The sequence below is a fragment of the Haliaeetus albicilla genome, chromosome 4, assembly GCF_947461875.1.
Source record: "Haliaeetus albicilla chromosome 4, bHalAlb1.1, whole genome shotgun sequence".
In the NCBI taxonomy this organism is placed as follows: Eukaryota; Metazoa; Chordata; class Aves; order Accipitriformes; family Accipitridae; genus Haliaeetus; species Haliaeetus albicilla.
This window is the reverse complement of record NC_091486.1, coordinates 35748980-35768148: the sequence shown is the minus strand read 5'-3', so window position 1 is coordinate 35768148 and position 19169 is coordinate 35748980. Positions and strand designations below refer to the sequence as shown.

The window sequence follows — 19169 nt, the reverse complement described above, 5'->3', positions numbered from 1 at the left end:
GGAAGCTTCCCCTGTGTCCGATAGAGCCAATACCAGCCAGCTCTAAGATGGACCTGCTGCTGGTCAAGGCCGAGCCAATCAGCGATAGTGGTAGCACCTCTGTGATAACAGATTTAAGAAGGAAAAAAAGTTGCAGGGGGCACAGAAAGGGTAGCTGGTGAGAGGAGTGAGAACTTATAAGAGAAACAACCCTGCAGACCCCCAGGTCAGTGAAGAAGGAGGGGGAGGAGATGCTCCAGGTGCCGGAGCAGAGATTCCCCTGCAGCCCATGGTGAAGACCATGGTGAGGCAGGCTGTCCCTCTGCAGCCCAAGGAGGTCCATGGTGGAGCAGATACCCACCTGCAGCCCATGGAAGACCCCATGCTGGAGTGGGTGAGTGCCCAAAGGAGGCTGTGACCCTGTGGGAATCCCACGCTGGAGCAGGCTCCTGGCAGGACCTGCAGATCTGTGGAGAGAGGAGCCCACGCTGGAGCAGGTTTTCTGGCAGGACTTGTGACCCCGTGGGGGACCCACGCTGGAGCAGTGTGCTCCTGAAGGACTGCACGCCGTGGAAGGGACCCATGCTGGAGCAGTTTGTGAAGAACTGCAGCCTGTGGGAAGGACCCACATTGGAGAAGTTCGTGGAGGACTGTGTCCCGTGGGAGGGACTCCATGCTGGAGCAGGGGAAGAGTGTGATGAGTCCTGCCCCTGAAGAGGATGAAGCGGCAGAGACAACATGTGATGAACTGACCATAAACCCCATTCCCCGTGCCCCTGCACCGCTGGGGGGGGGGGGGAGAAGGGAGGGGTGGAGGGAAGATGTTTTGAGATTTGGTTTTATTTCTCATTACCCTACTCTTGTTGATTGGCAATAAACTGAGTTAATTTTCCCCAAGTTGAGTCTGGTTTGCCCGTGACAGTAATTGGTTGAGTGATCTCTCCCTGTCCTTATCTTGACCCACAAGCCCTTTGTTATATTTTCTCTCCCCTGTCCAGCTGAAGAGGGGGAGTGATAGAATGGCTTTGGTGGGCACCTGGCGTCCAGCCAGGGTCAACCCACCACATTTACATATATGTCAGTAGAGAAAGGAACATTCCTAAAGAGTTACAGCCACAGAATCTGGATAAAAATGGGACAGGATAAGGACAGCTATTGCTCAACTCCAGCTCCTTTGTGTACTGGAATTTTGTTGACTAAAATGTATAACATACAAGTTGCTTATGACATCACTACTTGATAAGAAATATTAATATAATAAGAACTGTTGGCTAAATCCTGCTAAAGTGTAAGTTTAGATGTTTGTAACTATATTGCTAGAATCCTCATGGTACCTGTATGTCATGGTTTAACCCCAGCCAGCAACTAAGCACCACGCAGCCGCTCACTCACTCCCCCCCATCCAGTGGGATGGGGGAGAAAATTGGGAAAAAGAAGTAAAACTCGTGGGTTGAGATAAGAATGGTTTAATAGAACAGAAAAGAAGAAAATGATAATGATAACACTAATAAAATGACAACAGTAGTAATAAAAGGATTGGAATGTACAAATGATGCGCAGGGCAATTGCTCACCACCCGCCGACCAATACTCAGCCTCTAACAACATTGTTCAAGAAAACATCATATTAATTTAGCTGTTGGAAAGTGTTCACTGTAAATTACATTTCTAGTCTCAGTAAACTCTCTTAAACTTGTCCTGTATATCTAAGTCCTCATTTTCTTTGATGAATGTGGTCCAAATCTGTCAGAGCACTCATATATAGGCAATATGTTACATAAGGTAACATACGGACCTGTTAATAAATAACCAATATATTAAGTAAAAAAAATACTGACTGAACATCTTCCCCTCAGTAATGTTTCATTTTAAGTGGTTTAGAAAAATGCAAGATGCAGCTGTTATTTTGAATATTGAATTGGAAAACTTCTTAGACGTTTCTTCTATTAAAATAAGTATTAGAAAAAAATGTTACAGCTTAAATTACGTGCGAGCAGTGCAAAGTGTAAAAATACTCCTGAAAAATTGACTTCACCTCTCCTTGTAAGAAACTCCTTTATTTTAGGAACTGGCCTTCTTTTCACATAATTCTTCTTATTTCTGTGATTGAGAATGATTTCTGTTAGAAATACCAATTCCTGAAAAAAGATAACTTCATATGATACCTTTAGAGCAAACTCCTCCACAGCGTTCGGCTGTTTATTCTATGCAACAACCTCAAACAACTAAGAAATAAGCGAGTATGTTTTCTTCCATACAGTGCAACCACGGGAAGTAGGCCAATTCCTATTGTGACATGCCGACATGCATTTTTTTGGCAACAAACTTCTCTAAACACACACAAGAGCACAGGGGATTAATTTTTTTTTTATTAATTATTTTCAAAACCTGCTGATTGATTTCACTAGTACTTGCAGTTTATCTAATATTTTGCATGTCAGGCATTTACTTTCACCTACTGAAGAACTTTGCTACCAAGAAGACTTATATATCTGATGTAAATCTCTATCAAGTCTTCACCCATAGGTCTCAGAACATTATTATAAGGAGTCAACATTGGAAATACACAAAGCATTAATGAACAAACTTTTATAATTATAAAACCTTTTCAGAATGTTGTGAGGTAAAATTTCACAAATATGCCAGGCTAAAATTGAAATAAAACACTGCAAACTTCCTCCAGAAAAAATATTCATTAAAATTTTGACAAGTCTTTATTGATTAAAGCAGAGTAAAAGCTTAAAACAGAGAAGTGTTCTACTTTTTCCTGAAGCGGGCTAAAACGTCATCCTTCCCCAAAAGTCACATTCTTCTTAAACCCTTACTAAGACAAATGGACTTTAAACGATGCAACAGAGAATAATTACAGACAAAGGATGCAAATTTCAACTAAGTAAATTTCTGCCTTAAAGACCTACATAACAGGTCCTGAGATCTGATTTAGAAGAAAAGCCAGATTCCTCTAACAATGTCAGCCTCTGGAATCTTTTCTGCAAATGAAGTGGCACTAACACAAAAAAAGAAGTAAAGCTAAATATTAGGTACTCAGTTCACTCTTCTACTGCAACATAAGAAGATGCAGTAATTCTGAATCTGTAGTCCAGAAGGGAACGTGGTTAGATGCACAGTAGAAGGAATATTTCCAAACCATAGAGTAGGTTCAGGAATTTGGCTTCATCTGTTTCTCTGGAACCCCTACATAACCCCCTGACTAAAATGACATTGTCACTCAGTAAGCAGCGTTCTTAAAAAGCTTCATGTTTTGAACTGCAATGTTTCTGACGCTTCCCCGTACACACCATAGTCTCCTCTGATAAACAGACTAGGGAAACATAGCCTAGATATCACTATGAAATGGAGGGCACAATCATCTGAAAGTATATTAAGAGTTATCAGCAGTCTGCAATCAAACCGAGAGGGCACCCTAGCTGAGGTCATACAGAAGCCAATCATTAATGAAGTTTTATTTGATTATTTTCATTATCTGCTTGGATGATGAAATAAGGATTTCTATAATTTACAGATTATTTTGGGGGAAGGCAAACACTTTGAAGGGCAGGATCAAAATTCAAACCCATCTCACTTTGGAGATCAGATAGAAACTAACAAAATGAAGACTACACTTAAGAAAGCAAAATCAAATGCAGAGCTTACAAGTATTTGTTCTGTGGAACAAATGCCTAGACATTTTTCAGGGATTTATAGCAACCATGAACTTAATACAAGTAATAATGCAATGCTGTTGCAAAAAGAACTACTAAAGGTATCATACTACAGCAGAGTCTCTACCAGCAGGCCCCAACGGGCTGAAGCATACCTGCTCAGCCTAGATTGAATACACCTGGGAAGCCTAATCAGATTGATGCATGGACCTATAAAAGGCAATGCCAGCTGATATGGCACTCAGATTTCTTGGGGGAGAAAATGAGTACTATTTTTTTTCCTCCTTTGTAGTCTTTGAGGTAAAGGGTAGCTCCACAAGACTGGCTCTTTGATAAAAAAGTTCTGTTCAAGGAAGAGGATTTAAAAATTGGTAAAAGGTAAGCAATAAAGAAATGTACTGTGATGGAAGTTTATGTTATGCAAGGAGGGAGGAGGCAAGCACCTGATGGTTTGAGAAGCTGCTATTTACATGGGCTATTTGTGACAAAATATCTCTGAAATACATGGAGGATAATTATTCTGCTCTACTTGGTGCTGATGAATCCTCCAGCTGAAATATTGTCTGGTCTCTGGTAATGAACTGTAAAGTACACAAATTGGAGAGATTCCAGAGGATTGCACAAAGACCAAGAGACCTAATCTATAGTAAAGGCTGAATAACTATCCTTATCCCTATTAAAGAGAGATGGCTAGAAGCAAGGAATGCAAGTATCTCAAAATGTTCTTACCCAGCTATGACTAAGACAGGAATATATTGCTTACACACACTAAAGACTTAAATTAGACACTAGGGAATCTTAACTTGAAAGAATAACTAAGCACTTGGGTGGAATATCTAGAAAAAACAGAATTCATGCTGTTGGAGAGTTCTGAACACATTAGGTGAAAATCTGCTAAGCAATCATATAGCTATATTTAACCCTACTTCAAGTGCAAAAGAATAATCCTGAGGCTCCTCTCAGCTCTACACTTCTGTATAGTCTAAAGCTTAACATATTTGACATTACTACCTGAATGACTAACAGACTCAGTTCTTCAAAAAACTCTGCTCCCTAATAGTCACCTTACTTACAAAGAGTATCTTTAACTTAGATGTAGACTCTCAGTTTAAGTAAAAGACCTTCCCTAAAAAAAATATGGTACTGTTAGGTGTGTTGACAAAACTAATGGAAAGTCACTTGTGAACCCAAAGACCCAACTAACGTGTTGTCTTCTCATACTCCCAGTCCGTATACCTGAGGTCCTTCTCTACTGAGGAGAGCGTAAAGCAGTCAGTACTGTGTACTGCTATTGCCCTCACAAACTGGGCCCTAGAATCAGAGGGAAGACAGACATAGAAATATGGTTGGGTGACCTTTATCTCTTAAAATTGCAAGCTATATTAAAGTTCCAACTTCCTATTACTCTCCCTAAACATGAAGATTAGAAAGTAAGATTCTCAGAATAACTCAAAACACAAGGCTTTGCAAAGGACTTAAGAGAGCTGGCAGCTCTACCAAACTCCATTTCTGTACTGAAAGTTTTGCACGTTACCAATATAAGTTAACATCTACTTGCCCCACAGGAAGATGTTTTCTCATCCTAAAACTCAAAGCATTAATTGTTAAAGCAAGAAGTGTAACATAATAGTATAATCTTTATAAATCTGTAACTTGCTAAAATAAACTTAGCAAATATACTGTGTAAGACGCCAGACTAAAGGATTAAATCCTGTGTATAATTGTCCAAAGCCAAGAATTCCTATGTTTGAACAGTCATTACTCATCAGTAGAAAAATAAATATTTGGGTGCCTATTTTGGCCTTATTAATAAACACATAAGCATTCAATAATATTAGATGATAGGCCTGAAACAGAGCAAATTGCTTTTCACAAAGCACAAAATGCAACTGTGAAACCGACTGCCACAGTCCTTTCTGAAGGCCAAGCCTACTCAATGTCAAAAAATACCAGATGAATAGAGAGGTGAGTGTGATTACTGACGGTGATTTAGCACCATGGTTCTGAAATAGAGCCTAGCTTAGGAAGTTTCTAAATCATGCATGCTCTAGAATACAATACTAAGGAAGAGGGTACTTTGTACACGCTGTTGCAGATTCCTCCCTAAACTAAAAGCAATGGTCTTTGCTCCTGAAAATTATGTACTTCTGCTTTGGCAATATGCCACTGAAGTTTTAAGTATGCTTTATATAAAGTTAGGCCAGTGACCTGGACCACATCCATTAACTTTCAAACTCTATGCCCTGTATTTTTTTTTTTTTTTGCTATCAAATACTCACCTTGAATTCTAAGCTCAATCATCTGAAAGCCACTACTCAAATCTGTCTAGTGTACTTTATTTGGCTCTGAAACAGGTTTAAAACACATTTTCATTAATCCTTTTAGTCTATTGGGAGTATCTGACACAGTAATATATGTTGTGCCAAAGACTTATTTAAAACCACAGATTTAGACTGAGCTTATAAAGCACACTTCTATTCATCTCCAAAGAATTAGGGAAAAGATTGGGACTTTTCTAGAACCAAGAAGCTCAAACTTAGGACCTCACTTACAGACAGTAATATTAAAAAAAAAAAAAAGTTTAAATACTCTGCATTTATTGTCTACTGTTCAGGTATTTCATTTCAGGGAAATAAAAATCCATGGATAGAAGTCAACTAAAATAACCTGAATAGTAATTTTTAGCAAAATGAGAGTACATGCCCAGTGTTCCCTTCAACAGTATACACCCTTTAGCAGTAATTGTGGTATTTATAACTTGTTTCACTATTGTTTTGTAAAATGCAGTCATCTTTGCTTCATCAAACATACTTGTCACTTGAACTTACTGCTCTGAGTAAGTACAAAAAGATGAAAAGATACATTTACATTGAATATCAATTTTTGATGAACTACAGGAGCATAGACAAGAAGGTGCAGAAAATAAGCTCCACAGCCCCATCTGTTGGCTAATCAAGCTCTCAAGAAAGCCATCTACCAGCCTCTAGCCAACAATGCTGAAGTGGAACCAGTTCATTTCTTTGGTACAATTCCAAGTTTTACCGTCACAAATTTATGATATCTGTGCATCAGTAGCAACTTTTACTAGCTAAACACATAACTGAGTTTCTAATACACTTGTGTGATTTTTAATTTATTTTAAGTTAGAACAACAGAGCACTCCATGTGCATAGCACTGCTTTTTTGAGCAAGGCTGAGATTGACTTGCTTGCATTTTCATTCATAGATAAATGGTCTGTAGTGAAATTGCAGTGTTTAAGAGGTGTCCCTTGATTTTTAAGCGCAAGCTAAAACCACTTGCTTCTGAAGCCAAGGGCTTGAATGTAATTTTTTTTTTTTTTAAGCCATTTACTGTAGTTTGCAAGTGACAAATGTTTCTGGCTCCCGTGGACTTGTAGCGACTAAGCCAGATCTTGAGCATATGAAATATGACCCGATTGTGCTAAAAACATAGAAGCTAGCATCTAAGTGATTTAAAACAAAGCATCAAATTATACCATGAATAGAATAACTCCTCCGTATGAATGCAGTTCTAGTGAATAATTACAGTAGGACAGAGTACTTCCATACAGCAAGCAGAACGAGATAAAACTATGACCATGACAAATTCAAGGGCTGTTCTAGAGGTTTTAATCTATAAAATCTCACTGCAGTGAACCTATTTGTATCACAATAGAAAACAGGGCTGCAAGCCTTAGTTTGGTTAAGGTCAGTAGTGATGGGGCTCCCAGTGCTGAAAATGGTGAGAGAAAAGGGTGAGGGAAAGATAGGAGCTAACGCACTTTTGCCATGTAATCATTGGTCCATTCAGAGGAACCAAACCAAATCTTACAGACGGGAGGCATTTGAGAGGAAAAGCATAGAACACAATGAAAAACTAACGCAAAACACATACACAAAAATTCATCAGTGCTGAGAAACACTACTGCTGACCTCCTTTGTTAAATTATCAGTAGATAATTCCATGTACTGCCTGGGGGGAAGTGTGTTGATGAAAACATGCACTCCTGTAGGAAGGACATTAACTCAGAGTAAACTGAAGCTGTATAACAAGTGCAAATTAAATAGCACTCAAGGTTTAAAAAAAAAAAAAAAGGTTTAAAAGTAGTCTGGAACTTGAGACCTACCTGCTTGTTCCCCTATGTTAGCTTGCATACTTGCTCAATCAAAATCTAGTCCCCCAGATGAAGATAATTGCTACTAGTATCTGAAGATAAACAAGTAAGTTGTCATTCAAACTCTGATGGCAGTTAAACTCTGTCAAGGTCCCACTGAAATTTGAGTATCTGTTACTAAAATTTGGATATCCAACTAAAGTTTCAGACTAACTGCTGTCTTTTAAAACCTCTTTAAAAGAAAGAAAACTAATAAAGAATCTTAGTAAGGCAGGATAATCTGACTCCATTATGCTCTTTTCAGTTCAAAAAAATACTTTACTTTCAAAGGACAAAATTCTATTCCTGCTTAGGCCACAATCATAATAAGCAATCTATAGGACCTCTGAAAAGGCATTGGCTGCTGGGCAATTTTGCTCTTTCATAACTATCTGTGCTATTACTCAAAACTCCATAAAATAAATGGACTCCCTATCTCTTACCCACAACTCTTCAGGTCTCCTATGTTCAATAAAAAACTTTTTCTGCAAGAAGAGCTACAAGGCTAGTCCCCTTTATGCTGGAAACTATTTATGTATACTAGATTGGGGGGAAGAAAATGGCTATCTGGCTGAGATCTTTGGGGCTTGGTAGCAGAGAAGAGAAGCAAAGAGGAAGAGAGCTATTGCATGTTCAGATCGCAAGCTGAAAAGACCACAACCAAAATAGACAAAATTATATGTGTACGAAAAGACGGAAATAGAAGAGTCATGACAGGTGATGGATCATGTAGTGTTCCACTTCTTGCATCCTGTCTTTGACAAACTTAACTTAAATAGTCTGTATACCCACATCATACTGATGTGCAAAAACCAATACAAATTTAAGTGATAATATGGCAGACGGACTTCACTGTCAAACTCATTGTTCAACATAACTTAAGATTATTGTATTCTACTCCCTGCTATGGTGTAAATATATCCAATAGATGTCAAACCAAAGAGAATAGCATACTAGCATGTAGAAAAGCATGGTACTGCCCTTTTAACTACCTGCTCATGGTGTTTACAGCCAACAATTGCTGGAAAAATTACTAGCATTGAGTATAACTAGCAATGTGATGGAGTCTTCTCCATGTTGCTTTAGTAATAAGGTCCAGCCATGGGGGCATGGGGGGGAATTCAGGATCTTGTAGCTTACATTTTAGGAGTACTGCAGAGGTGAGAAAGTAGATGTATTTCCAGATTATTTGTTGGAAAAATACAGAATTCATGAATGCCTGTTAAAGTATAGCTTAGAATTATATTTTTCAAACAGTTGTCCTTTAATTGTATTTTTATATAGTTCTATTTTTTAATACACTTTGAGTGGAGAATTCTTCTCAGCTCTTCTATGATTTACAAACTTGCATTTCAGTATTCTGAAAACCTTTGAGGGCTGTTTCTACAGTGGCAGGATTTTCCTCTTTTTCTCAACACAGTCACCAGATCCTCAGAGAAAGCAGTTGCACTAGCTATCAAAGAACAGCAGAAGCACTAGAGGAGCAGCAATCTATGCTGACAAGCAGAGACAAAGGTTCAGATTACAATGAATTGTTTGCAATACCACGTGTGCACTTCATTCAACTCAAGTACAGAATATTACATTACTTTAAAACAAATTATATCAGATATCACACCAAGGTACTTAACTTACCCCTCCCATTGTAATGCCATCGATAAGTGCCACATATGGCTTCTTGCAAGTGCCTGTAAGAAATGTAAAAAAAATATACATTTTTTTCAAAAGAGTGAACCTGTGACTAACTGTATACATGACACATTTCCCCATGTCTTACTTCAGCAAGAGCAACAGAAAATAAATGGTAAATTAAACAGTAAAATATCAACTTATAATGAAGGTACTTCATGTAATTCTTAAGCAATGAAAAGAAACACCAGTTACTGATTTACTGCATTCTGAGCATTGTAAGAGAACAGTATACAACCATCAGTATACAACCATCAAATGTCACATTGTTTGCTGTGTGAGTACCTGACAATTTAGCCACATCTGGCTATTATAAATAGCTTTGTAGGATGCTGGGACACAAGAGTTTTCCCTTTCACCCCACCTCACAGCCTGGAGTAACAGCACAGTGTGTACCAGCACTCCAGTACTTCACTACAAAGCCAGATGCATTGGTAGGTTTCAGCCAAAATGTGACTGTAAACTACTGCAATGCAAACATGTTCTGTCTTGCCAACTCTGTTGCATGTTACAACCCTGAACATGGCACAGGCAGGTAGAGATGATAATGTCCTAAAGTACCACAGTTTTATCTATCAACTTGATCTGTTGGGGCCTTTTGGAGGCATAAAACTAAAAACCTGATGCTTTCAATTACCATTCATGGAAAGATTCAGAAGTTCACTCTGAATGAAACTGCTGCCTCATATTCAGTGTTTTCAGGTCAGACTTAAAAGTTCAGTCATGTTCCTGATATGGGTATCCACTGCAACCATGTTGCTAGCTTTTCTGCAGCAACTATAGATCCTTGTTTATAAAAAGAACTATTTTAAAAGGCAGTTCAATCCTTTAAATTAGCAGTTAGAAAATATAACAGAATTACATTTTTAACTTTGTTCTTACATGAACATATAAGCTAATGCATGGGCTCTAGATGCTAGTCTTTGAACTAAATCTCTGTAGAAGCATGCCTTCCCAATAGCAAATGCTGTGAAAGCAGCTCCCCTGTGTATTTTTAAGTTGTAAAATATAAGATATAATTAAATCTTTTTGGCAGAAATGTCAGTCTTAAAAGAATACAATCGTACCAAAGTTGTTAAAAATCTAGGTTTTGTAGTTACATGCATTATAGACAGAGAACACCCTAACCATTTAAAAAAAACAAAACAAAACCAAGCTGCTAAATTATGTACCCTTGCAATAGTTGAATAGACTAGAATAGGTAGTTGGAAGGGACCTACAACAGTCATATAGTCCAACTGCCATGGCAATACTAGTTTTTCCCAAGTATATGAAACCTAAAACTATTTTTCTTGATGAAGGCAAGAAAGGTACATGACAAACATGCTAAGACTAGAAACTCTGTCAAAGTAAAAATAACTTCAGAAATTACTCTTACTCTAATAACTCTATGCTCTTCTGTCAACCTAAGCTGATCTGCAAGATGTTCACCTCTCCTCCTGTAGTGACTAACACTGGATGCAATGTTTAAAAAACTCAAACTGTATTCCATTAAAGTATGTTTAGAGAAGTTTCTTCTCACCAAAACACTCAACTATTGACTTTTACCCTAAAGGTTAAACCTTGTCTTAATATCCTTTACCCCACTAAACTGTACAGAGTGTCTTTGCTGTTAGTTATTTTAAGACCACATACTCCTCTGTTCTTTGCAATAAACTAAGGCAGTTAACTCCTAGCTTGCGTATTCATTTATGCAGTTTATTTAAATGGAAAGCTTTAACATAATTTGATCTTCTGCTTTCTGCCTGAATACTAATGATTTTCTGTGCATCTATTTTTATCTCGGGTCTTCTTTGAAGTAGATCAATGATACTTAGTGCAGAATTGCACTGTCTGCATCCAAGACTTAATCCATAATGGAAATACAACTACCCAGAACAATGGGATGGGATAAGGTAGCTATCATAATAGCTTAAACAAAAGAAACAAATTCTGCATGCAAGGTATAACAATGAGATACGTTACACTACTGGTATTGAACTTGGTAAAAAAAAAAAATTACTACTTATGTTATCAGAGTCTTTTATAGATTAGCGAAGAGAGAAAGTGAATTTACACTCAAAGCAACTAATATGAAAACTGTACTGCTTCAGAATTTGCTATTAAACATACCAATGGCATTGTTCAGGATATATTCTTCTCTGAAGAAATCACGTGCCAGTCTATCTCCAACTTTTCCTGCATCTGCAATAGCTTAAGAGAAATAAAAATCCTAAAGATAACTATAAGTTTAATAGAAAATACAAGCAAAAAAAATTAGTATCACATGATAACAGTTTTTTTTCCTACAGCAATCAAACAGCAACTTAATCCTACTTTGTTTTATTTGAGAAAATTTGCTCAAACTTAAATATGAATGCAAAGTATCAAATTTGAGTCAATTATATTATGCTGGAGACTTTGTCACATACTTGTGAGAGTGCAGTCCATTTTCTATGCTATGGAAGCCCTCCTAATGCCTGGTAGTCTTGTTTGTGATATTTTGCATCATTATATAGAACAATCACTTAAAACTGGTTATATTGAAGACTCTGAATACTAAAAATGAGAAGCCAATTAGAGCAGGACATAATTTAACAATAACCTGTGCTGCTTGTTTACCTAAAATATAAAACAACTGCTAATTTTCACAGTTCGGAGATTTCTTACAGTTCACAGTTACAAAATAATCACAGATACATTGATCACCATTGTCAGCTCTGTATCTAGCCATCTCAAACATCAGACAAATTATCCAATAGTAACAGAGCTACCTATTAGGACCCTTCAAATTTCTTGTAAAGAAGCTGTCAGTAATGAAAATCTGGGAAAAAAAGATAGAGACAGGAACCTTCTCTTCCTAGGAATGTCTGGCTGCTATTACCAGTTATTCATAAAAACCCAGTTTTTACTCTTTTATACAATGTTCCAACATCTGTCTCCTGACAAATAACCTAAATAGCATGTGCACATCAAGGTGTCATAAGAAGTCAGTCAACACAACTAATCTCTCTTACTGTTGTATAGCAAGCCTCTGTTTACCTGAGTCACAGTAAATAAAGGAAATCAATGCAAAGCAGTAACGGGAAAAGACATGTCAAATGTTTAAGTGACTATAGTCCTTACCTCTGATGTCACCCCCAGCACAAAAAGCTTTTCCTCCAGTTCCCTTTATAATTATTAGAAAAGTTTCAGGATCTTGCTCCCAAGTCTAAAAAGAAGTGTTTCCATGTAAGATTAAAGTCCGTGCAAAAAATGCTTTCTCTGTATACTGTCTGTAATTCTTATTTTACATTTTCAAAAAGCAAATCAAACCATCTTAAAATTGTTTGTCTTAAACTGAAGTTTGAGAGCTAACGGTCTTTCTGCCACCCCTGTGTCCTATTCAACCTTGACACTGGAGATCAGCAGAGCTGCCTCACATATTTCAGAAAAACACCTGTGCAGAGCTCCCAATCTCTGAAGAAAAGTAGCACTCCCTAAAACAGGGTCCGACATAAATCTCAATGGGAACAGAATGCTGGGGCAGAAAGCTGACAGTATGGAAGATATAACAACAGTGTTTCAGGCCAAATCACGAAAGTTGTGTAAACCTAAGATGCATGGCAAGGAAAACAGCATTTAAATTGTTGATGGATTTTGTCAAAATGACTGCAATCTAACTGAGACTGGATCAAATCAATTTGCGCACAGATGTTTTGCTACGTACAAAGACTATGGGTTTTTTTCCTGAATTACACTGGTACAAGACTTCAGCAGTGGTGCAACCATATTGAAAAAAAGATGCCTTTTACAGGCTTTTTCCCCCTCCTCTAAACTATGCTTATGTATCCCTTATTCAAGTAAGTGTACACAGATAAAAAAGAGACAAGACATTTCTGTATACCAGCAACTGTACTTAAAATTACACCACCTTTTAAGGTTGTGCTTCAAATAAACCCCAGTACTCAGCACTACAGTTTAAGTATTTCTTTCTTTAAGTGTTCTTCAAAGAATGCATAAATTTGCAACACAACCATTTACCAAAATACCAAAAGGCAGGCAACTATCCAACAAATACTGGTATCTAATTAGTTTGTCTTTGTGCATATGATAAACATCATCATTAAATTAAAAAGAATTATTTGCATGCTTAAAATTTCACATTACTTCACTAGCTTGTAGAAACAGTGCCTATAAATCCATAAAGTTCTTCTTTAAGGAATGACACTGACAGCACTTTGCTTCCTAATGGCTTGTATCTTTTATTTCAGCCACACAGCCTTCGCACAAAAAGTGTACCCAGTCGAGAGGCAACACCACTGTATAGCTTGGAATTTGTGCATGCCAACTGACCGGCTGGGTGTTGCCAAAAGGAGCATATAAACACTGAGCGCTGCTTCCTTTTAATTCAGTTCTGGTTTTAATATGGGTGTCTCTTTATCTATCAAGATGCTAAATTTAACTTTGTCAGACAGCGTGTTTCTCCTACGTGCCTTCTCCTCTTTCTAACTTGCTTGAAACTGTCTGTTCTTTCCCATCCTATAAGTCTGAGCTCATTGGCCAATGCACTCACACAGACTTTCATTCTTTAAAGCAGTACACTAAGAAGTGTCAGATTGAATTTTAAAATTGGTTTGGGATAACGTATGTATAGTGGATGGGTAGAAGCAGAGCTACTAACCTTTATTTGTGGATAAATTTGTTGGATCATAGAAAGAGTTAGTGCATTGAGAACCTTGGGTCTATTCAAAGTTATTATAGCTGCACCTCCTCTCTTTTCCAACAACACTTCATCTGTCGAATCTGTTTGCTTAGACATTTTCTGTACATGCAAAAACAAAAAAATAAAGCATATGTCATCAGTTAGATACCTTGAGTAACATACTTACAAGAGTGTTTATGGAAATATATTCTCAAAATGCACTATTTAAGATCATAAAACATGTATTCTGGAAATGTATGCTAAGGCTTTCCCACTGTACTTCAAGTTTAATTTGCATTTCCTAAACAGTTCTTTTGAAACCACTTTGAGTCCTTTAAAGTAATAAACCTCAGACAAGTTTTTGAGCCACACACACTTTGACAATGATATTTGGGTTCATTAAAAAAACCAAAAAACCCACTAAAACACAAAACCATGATTCTTTAAGACTGACATTCTGAAAAATACCTGCAACAATAATAACAATGACAGTTCCATGTGTCCCTACTGGCAGTTTGACACTGGAAACCCAGATGTACACATTGCTTTGTCTTTAAGTAACTTTCGACAGTAGAGAACAAATCACTGAAGTATTTTCACAATTGATCTCAAACGCACAGTTGAATGATATTTAAGGAATATACAGAAGCTAACATAGAAATTAACTGTAAAGGTAGGTAAGGCCAAAATAATTAAGCTTTAATTTACACTATAATAGAAACTTGTAACAACGTGCTCAAAGACATGGGCATTATGCCCGAGCAATGAACAATGGCATTCAGAACCCCTGCGAGCAGACACATTACAAGTTGCATGTGCTGTCTTCCTCAGGGGAGCTAAGAGTCCTAAAAGCTTCCAACTCAGTCAAACAAGACGCTGTTCTTACCAAATGTTGTAGTATCACTTGCAGTCTGTTGAATGGCTTCAGCCTGAAAGAAATATTAAAAAGACAGCTAAAACCATAAACCAGCTATACAATCCTCAAATATATGACTGAGTTAAGCAAAGCTTTGTCAGAAAAATTTCTGAACACAATTGTTTTACATTCTCCTTTTTAAAATCAAGTAAATTAGAGTACAATTTTGATATCAAAACACTTGGAAACTTCTTTGCTTACTAGTAAATAGGTAGCAGATACCAATGCCAACTACTAATATTTTCAGCGTATTCAATTGCAAGTTAGGAGAACCTGGAAATAATAAGACAAAGAGTTTGGGGGACATGTTTCATACTTTGCAGCGTGTGTCTTAAAGGTTTACAGCCTTTTTCTGAACGTTTAAATACTAGCATTTAAAAAAAAAAATGGTCTTGTCAAAAACTTGTGAATTTCCAAAGCTTCCATTACAACAAACCTGCCCTCACGTCCTTGTGTGTATATACATTTAGGTGGGGTTTCTGTAACAGCTTGAACAAGGCTCATGCTTCTGTTACTGACAGGAGATGCCCACGCTGGGACGTTCTGTGAACGTGTTGCTTATTCACTGTCACCGTATCGAAGAAGACCGTCAACAACGGCATTTGCTGGACTTCAGACACCTGGCCTGCATCAACATTAACGAGCACCTTTGCCTTTCAGCTACTTAAGAGCACAAAACCCAGCCAATTAACATGTTCCATGCGAACGTCCCGGCGTCCTAAGCTAGTTTTTAAGTACATGCTCGTTTTAGAGTGGGGAAGTTAATCCTGGCCTAGCTAATCTAGGCCTAAATTGTATTTTACACTAGTTCAGGGGGTTGCAATCCCGGGCGTTAGAGGCCTTCCCAGACCATCGCTCCCTGCCGCAAAGCTCCGCCACAAGCTGCGGGCGCGGCCGCCCCCGCCGCCATTTAAGAGCCCCTCGGCGGGGAAGGGGGGGGCGGGGGGGGGGGGGTGAGCGCGGGAGAAGCTCCGCCGCTCCTCAGAACGGCCACCGCCGCTTCCCCGTTACCTGGGCAGCGGCCTCAGTACCCGGGCCGCCATGGCGGCTCACCGGCGCGGTCGATCGCCGTCATCGGGTAACCGATGGGAGAGGGCGCATGCGCGGGGGGAGCGGTCGGCGGGACGGGCTCCGTTCCCCTCAACCCCTCCTCACCGCTTCCCGGGTGAACCGGCGGCTCTGAGGGGCGGCCGCCCGCCGCCGGCTCGTCCCCCCCCCCCCCCCCGCCCCGCTCGCCCTCCCGCCCTCACGTACGTGAGGGCGGGAGGGCGAGCGGGGCGGGGGACGAGCCCTCGAACAGCCCTTTATCCAGTCAACATAGCGACTAACAAAGGCGTAAGGTCAGCAGGGCGTCGGCATGGGGTTCAGTAAGCAAGGCTACAGGCCCCTTGCTCGGTAGTTTTATGAAGGGTTTTCCTTACCTTGACAGGATCTGGGCTGAAGGAGTGCTGCTCCCCGTCCTGGATTAGGCCGGGAGGTGTGAGGACATGAGGTGAGGCTGTTCCTTCGTCGGTGAAGGCCGTGGTGCCGTATGTAGCAATAACATAAACCCTGGTGGTTGGTGCCCAAGGTGGAGAAAGCCGGCATTGCCGGGTTACCTTCAGAGCCGAACTTCGTGGACTGAAACTGCATTTTGAGGATGTATTGTTTTCAGCGGCAAAACGGGTTTCTTAATTTCTGACCTCCAGGTTTCTCCTCATCCTTTACACCTGCAGCCACACCTCTGCTGTCCTCTTACCTACTGACACACAGATTGGTGAGCTGGGATTAAGGAGCTGCTCTAATGTAACATCCCACCAAAACCTGGTTATCCTAGAAGGTAAATACAGAGATTAAGCAGCTAGCTTAGCCCCGACAGTACCTACAGACAGAATTGTGAGCTCTAACACAGCATGTGTTCAGCATAAATAGGCTCAGAAAGAGCAACTGGGAAAATTGACTTAGAAGATTAAGGCACTTGAGAATTTATGACCATCACGCTAGGAATCCATAGTACTAAATTCACTTTTATTTCAGTAACTAAATCAGACCATTCCATGGATATTTTTAGGCTGACACATACCGCCATGAGAGTGATACTGAAAAGTGAACTGTGGAGTAAATGACAGTACAGTGCATTAGGTAGAAATGTAGCTTCATCACCTCTCAATGTAGCAAGTTCTTAGCACTGGCTGTCTTGATTCACATCCGTATTTAAAAACAGTAAGGTTAAAACGTTGTAGCAAAATTTTTTGCTGCAACAAAAAAATCAGCTCTTGGAAGCACTTCTGGAGAAGTCCCCAGAGGGCAACCTTGCTCTTCATTTCAAGAAATGATTCGGCCCCTGCTTATAGCAGCATCATCTGTATTGACATTTCCGTTGCAGTAACTCTCAGGGTGTATTAAATTTGGTTGTAAAAAATCAAACTAAATAGGCACAAAAAAAGACACAGAATGTTTCTGTATTATGCAGTCTCAGTTTTCAGTCTTGTACACTGTGAACAAAAAACAACTGACAACAGGATGTAAGGTGCTTTTGCAGGCATTGGGAGACTGCCTACTGCAAACTAATTAATTGCAGAATTCATTAGGCAATCCAGACTGTTCAAACTTTTATCTACAGATTATATGATCATTAAAGATGCAGCCTATTAGTGTCATCTTGAATGTATACAGCCCTGTATGCTGTTTTACAGCAAGTACCATGCAATTTAATCTAAACCAGTCTAAATGACACCAAATTATCACAGCTGCCAAATCTGAACCCTTACTTAGATTTATATTTTTAAAATTATTTTAAGGATAACTCTGTATCTCTCATCCAGGCATAACCAAATTATGAGGAGTTTGATAAGTGGATAACATTTTTGTACTTCATATCCTATGTCTGAAAGTCTATACATTTCACAGACAAACACGAACAGAACATTTCTGTAGGATGAACTTTTTGCGGAAATTAAGAAATCAGTGTGTGGAAGCTAACCTTGGGTAAGAGCAGGTGGAGGCTGTTTGAAACCGCTGGAAATCTCGTAATAAATTCCACCTGCACATGGTGCACCTAGACAAGGCTGTGATCAGGAAATGATTACATAGGATGTCTGTTTCTTGAGTCCGAAATAGAAGTCACTGGTCTGATTCATCTTTTACTTATGCAGATTTTAATCTATTTCCCCCCTGGCTTCAGTATAAATAATGGTGTAGGTCCTTTCTTTGTTGTCTTCCAGCTGTATGTCTGATTTAGAACAAGAGCGGGGCCTCCTCATTTGTAAACAATGAAGTAACAGCAAGCATTGTCTTGCGACAGCTAGTGATTTCTTTCCATGGTGCTGACACTGAATTTGTACTTAATGTTTTCTTTAACCCCCCCCCCTCTTTTTTTAAATTGGTTTCAAGAAGAAGGGGTGGTGACAGAAGAGCCATCTTCCTTGAGCCTAGTGTTCTTAATTTTAAAACATGCTGGTGATGGCTTGAATTTACCTATAGATTTTTGGGGATACGGGGGAAGTAGGTGTTAGAAAACTGCAATTTTCTCACAGACAGCCATTTAGTGCCTGCAAGCCAGTCCACAAAGTAACTCAGATATCATCCTGGTTTTTAATAGTCCTCCTGCACACCCCATATTTTGCAGTGGAATATCAAAGTGAAAATGCTTTCTAAAAAGTAAATAAAAGATTTCTATAAGTAGTGTTAAAGAATTTACGAACGTGGGTTTCTCTAGGTTTGCTTTATTCACAACTCAGAGTTGGGCCACCACCGCAGTGAATGGCAACCCTCCAAAAGTTTTCAAATCTTTTATACCCTTTCGACACCCATTGTCCCAATCCAAAGTCTCTGTAATTTTCCAGTCGATTCTCTGTTCTCATATCATTATCATCCATCATCTTATCTCATCCGTTCTCCATTCTCATGCCTCGGTTCTTCTGGGATTGGTGGTCACAGGCAGAAAGTCTCCAGTCATCATCATCACTTATCTTCTTACACTTCAAAGGTACCTATGAATTTCTAAAGAAACTACTCAGGTTATGTTATTAATTTATCTTGTTCTAAAGTTAATCACTTACTCCCATGTCTTAGGTCTAATATGTATCATCTGTTCTCTGTTGATTCAGCTTGACTGGATTATAAGAC

At 39.0% G+C, this 19169-nt stretch overlaps 1 protein-coding gene across 5 annotated transcripts in view; it reads right to left on the bottom strand.

Annotated features, from left to right (window-relative positions):
* HIBCH (3-hydroxyisobutyryl-CoA hydrolase) overlaps window positions 1-16262 on the bottom strand; it is a 49597-nt gene extending 33335 nt beyond the window's left edge. For all 5 annotated transcript variants that reach the window (XM_069781896.1, XM_069781897.1, XM_069781898.1 and 2 more), the window contains exons 1-6: window positions 16074-16262; window positions 15033-15075; window positions 14126-14266; window positions 12589-12673; window positions 11596-11676; window positions 9430-9482 (exon numbers count right to left, since the gene is read on the bottom strand). In XM_069781896.1, the coding sequence (XP_069637997.1) occupies window positions 9430-9482; window positions 11596-11676; window positions 12589-12673; window positions 14126-14266; window positions 15033-15075; window positions 16074-16105 (435 nt within the window). In that variant the 5' untranslated portion in view covers window positions 16106-16262. The remainder of the gene's footprint in view (window positions 1-9429; window positions 9483-11595; window positions 11677-12588; window positions 12674-14125; window positions 14267-15032; window positions 15076-16073) is intronic.
* Between the last annotated feature and the right edge of the window lie 2907 nt (window positions 16263-19169).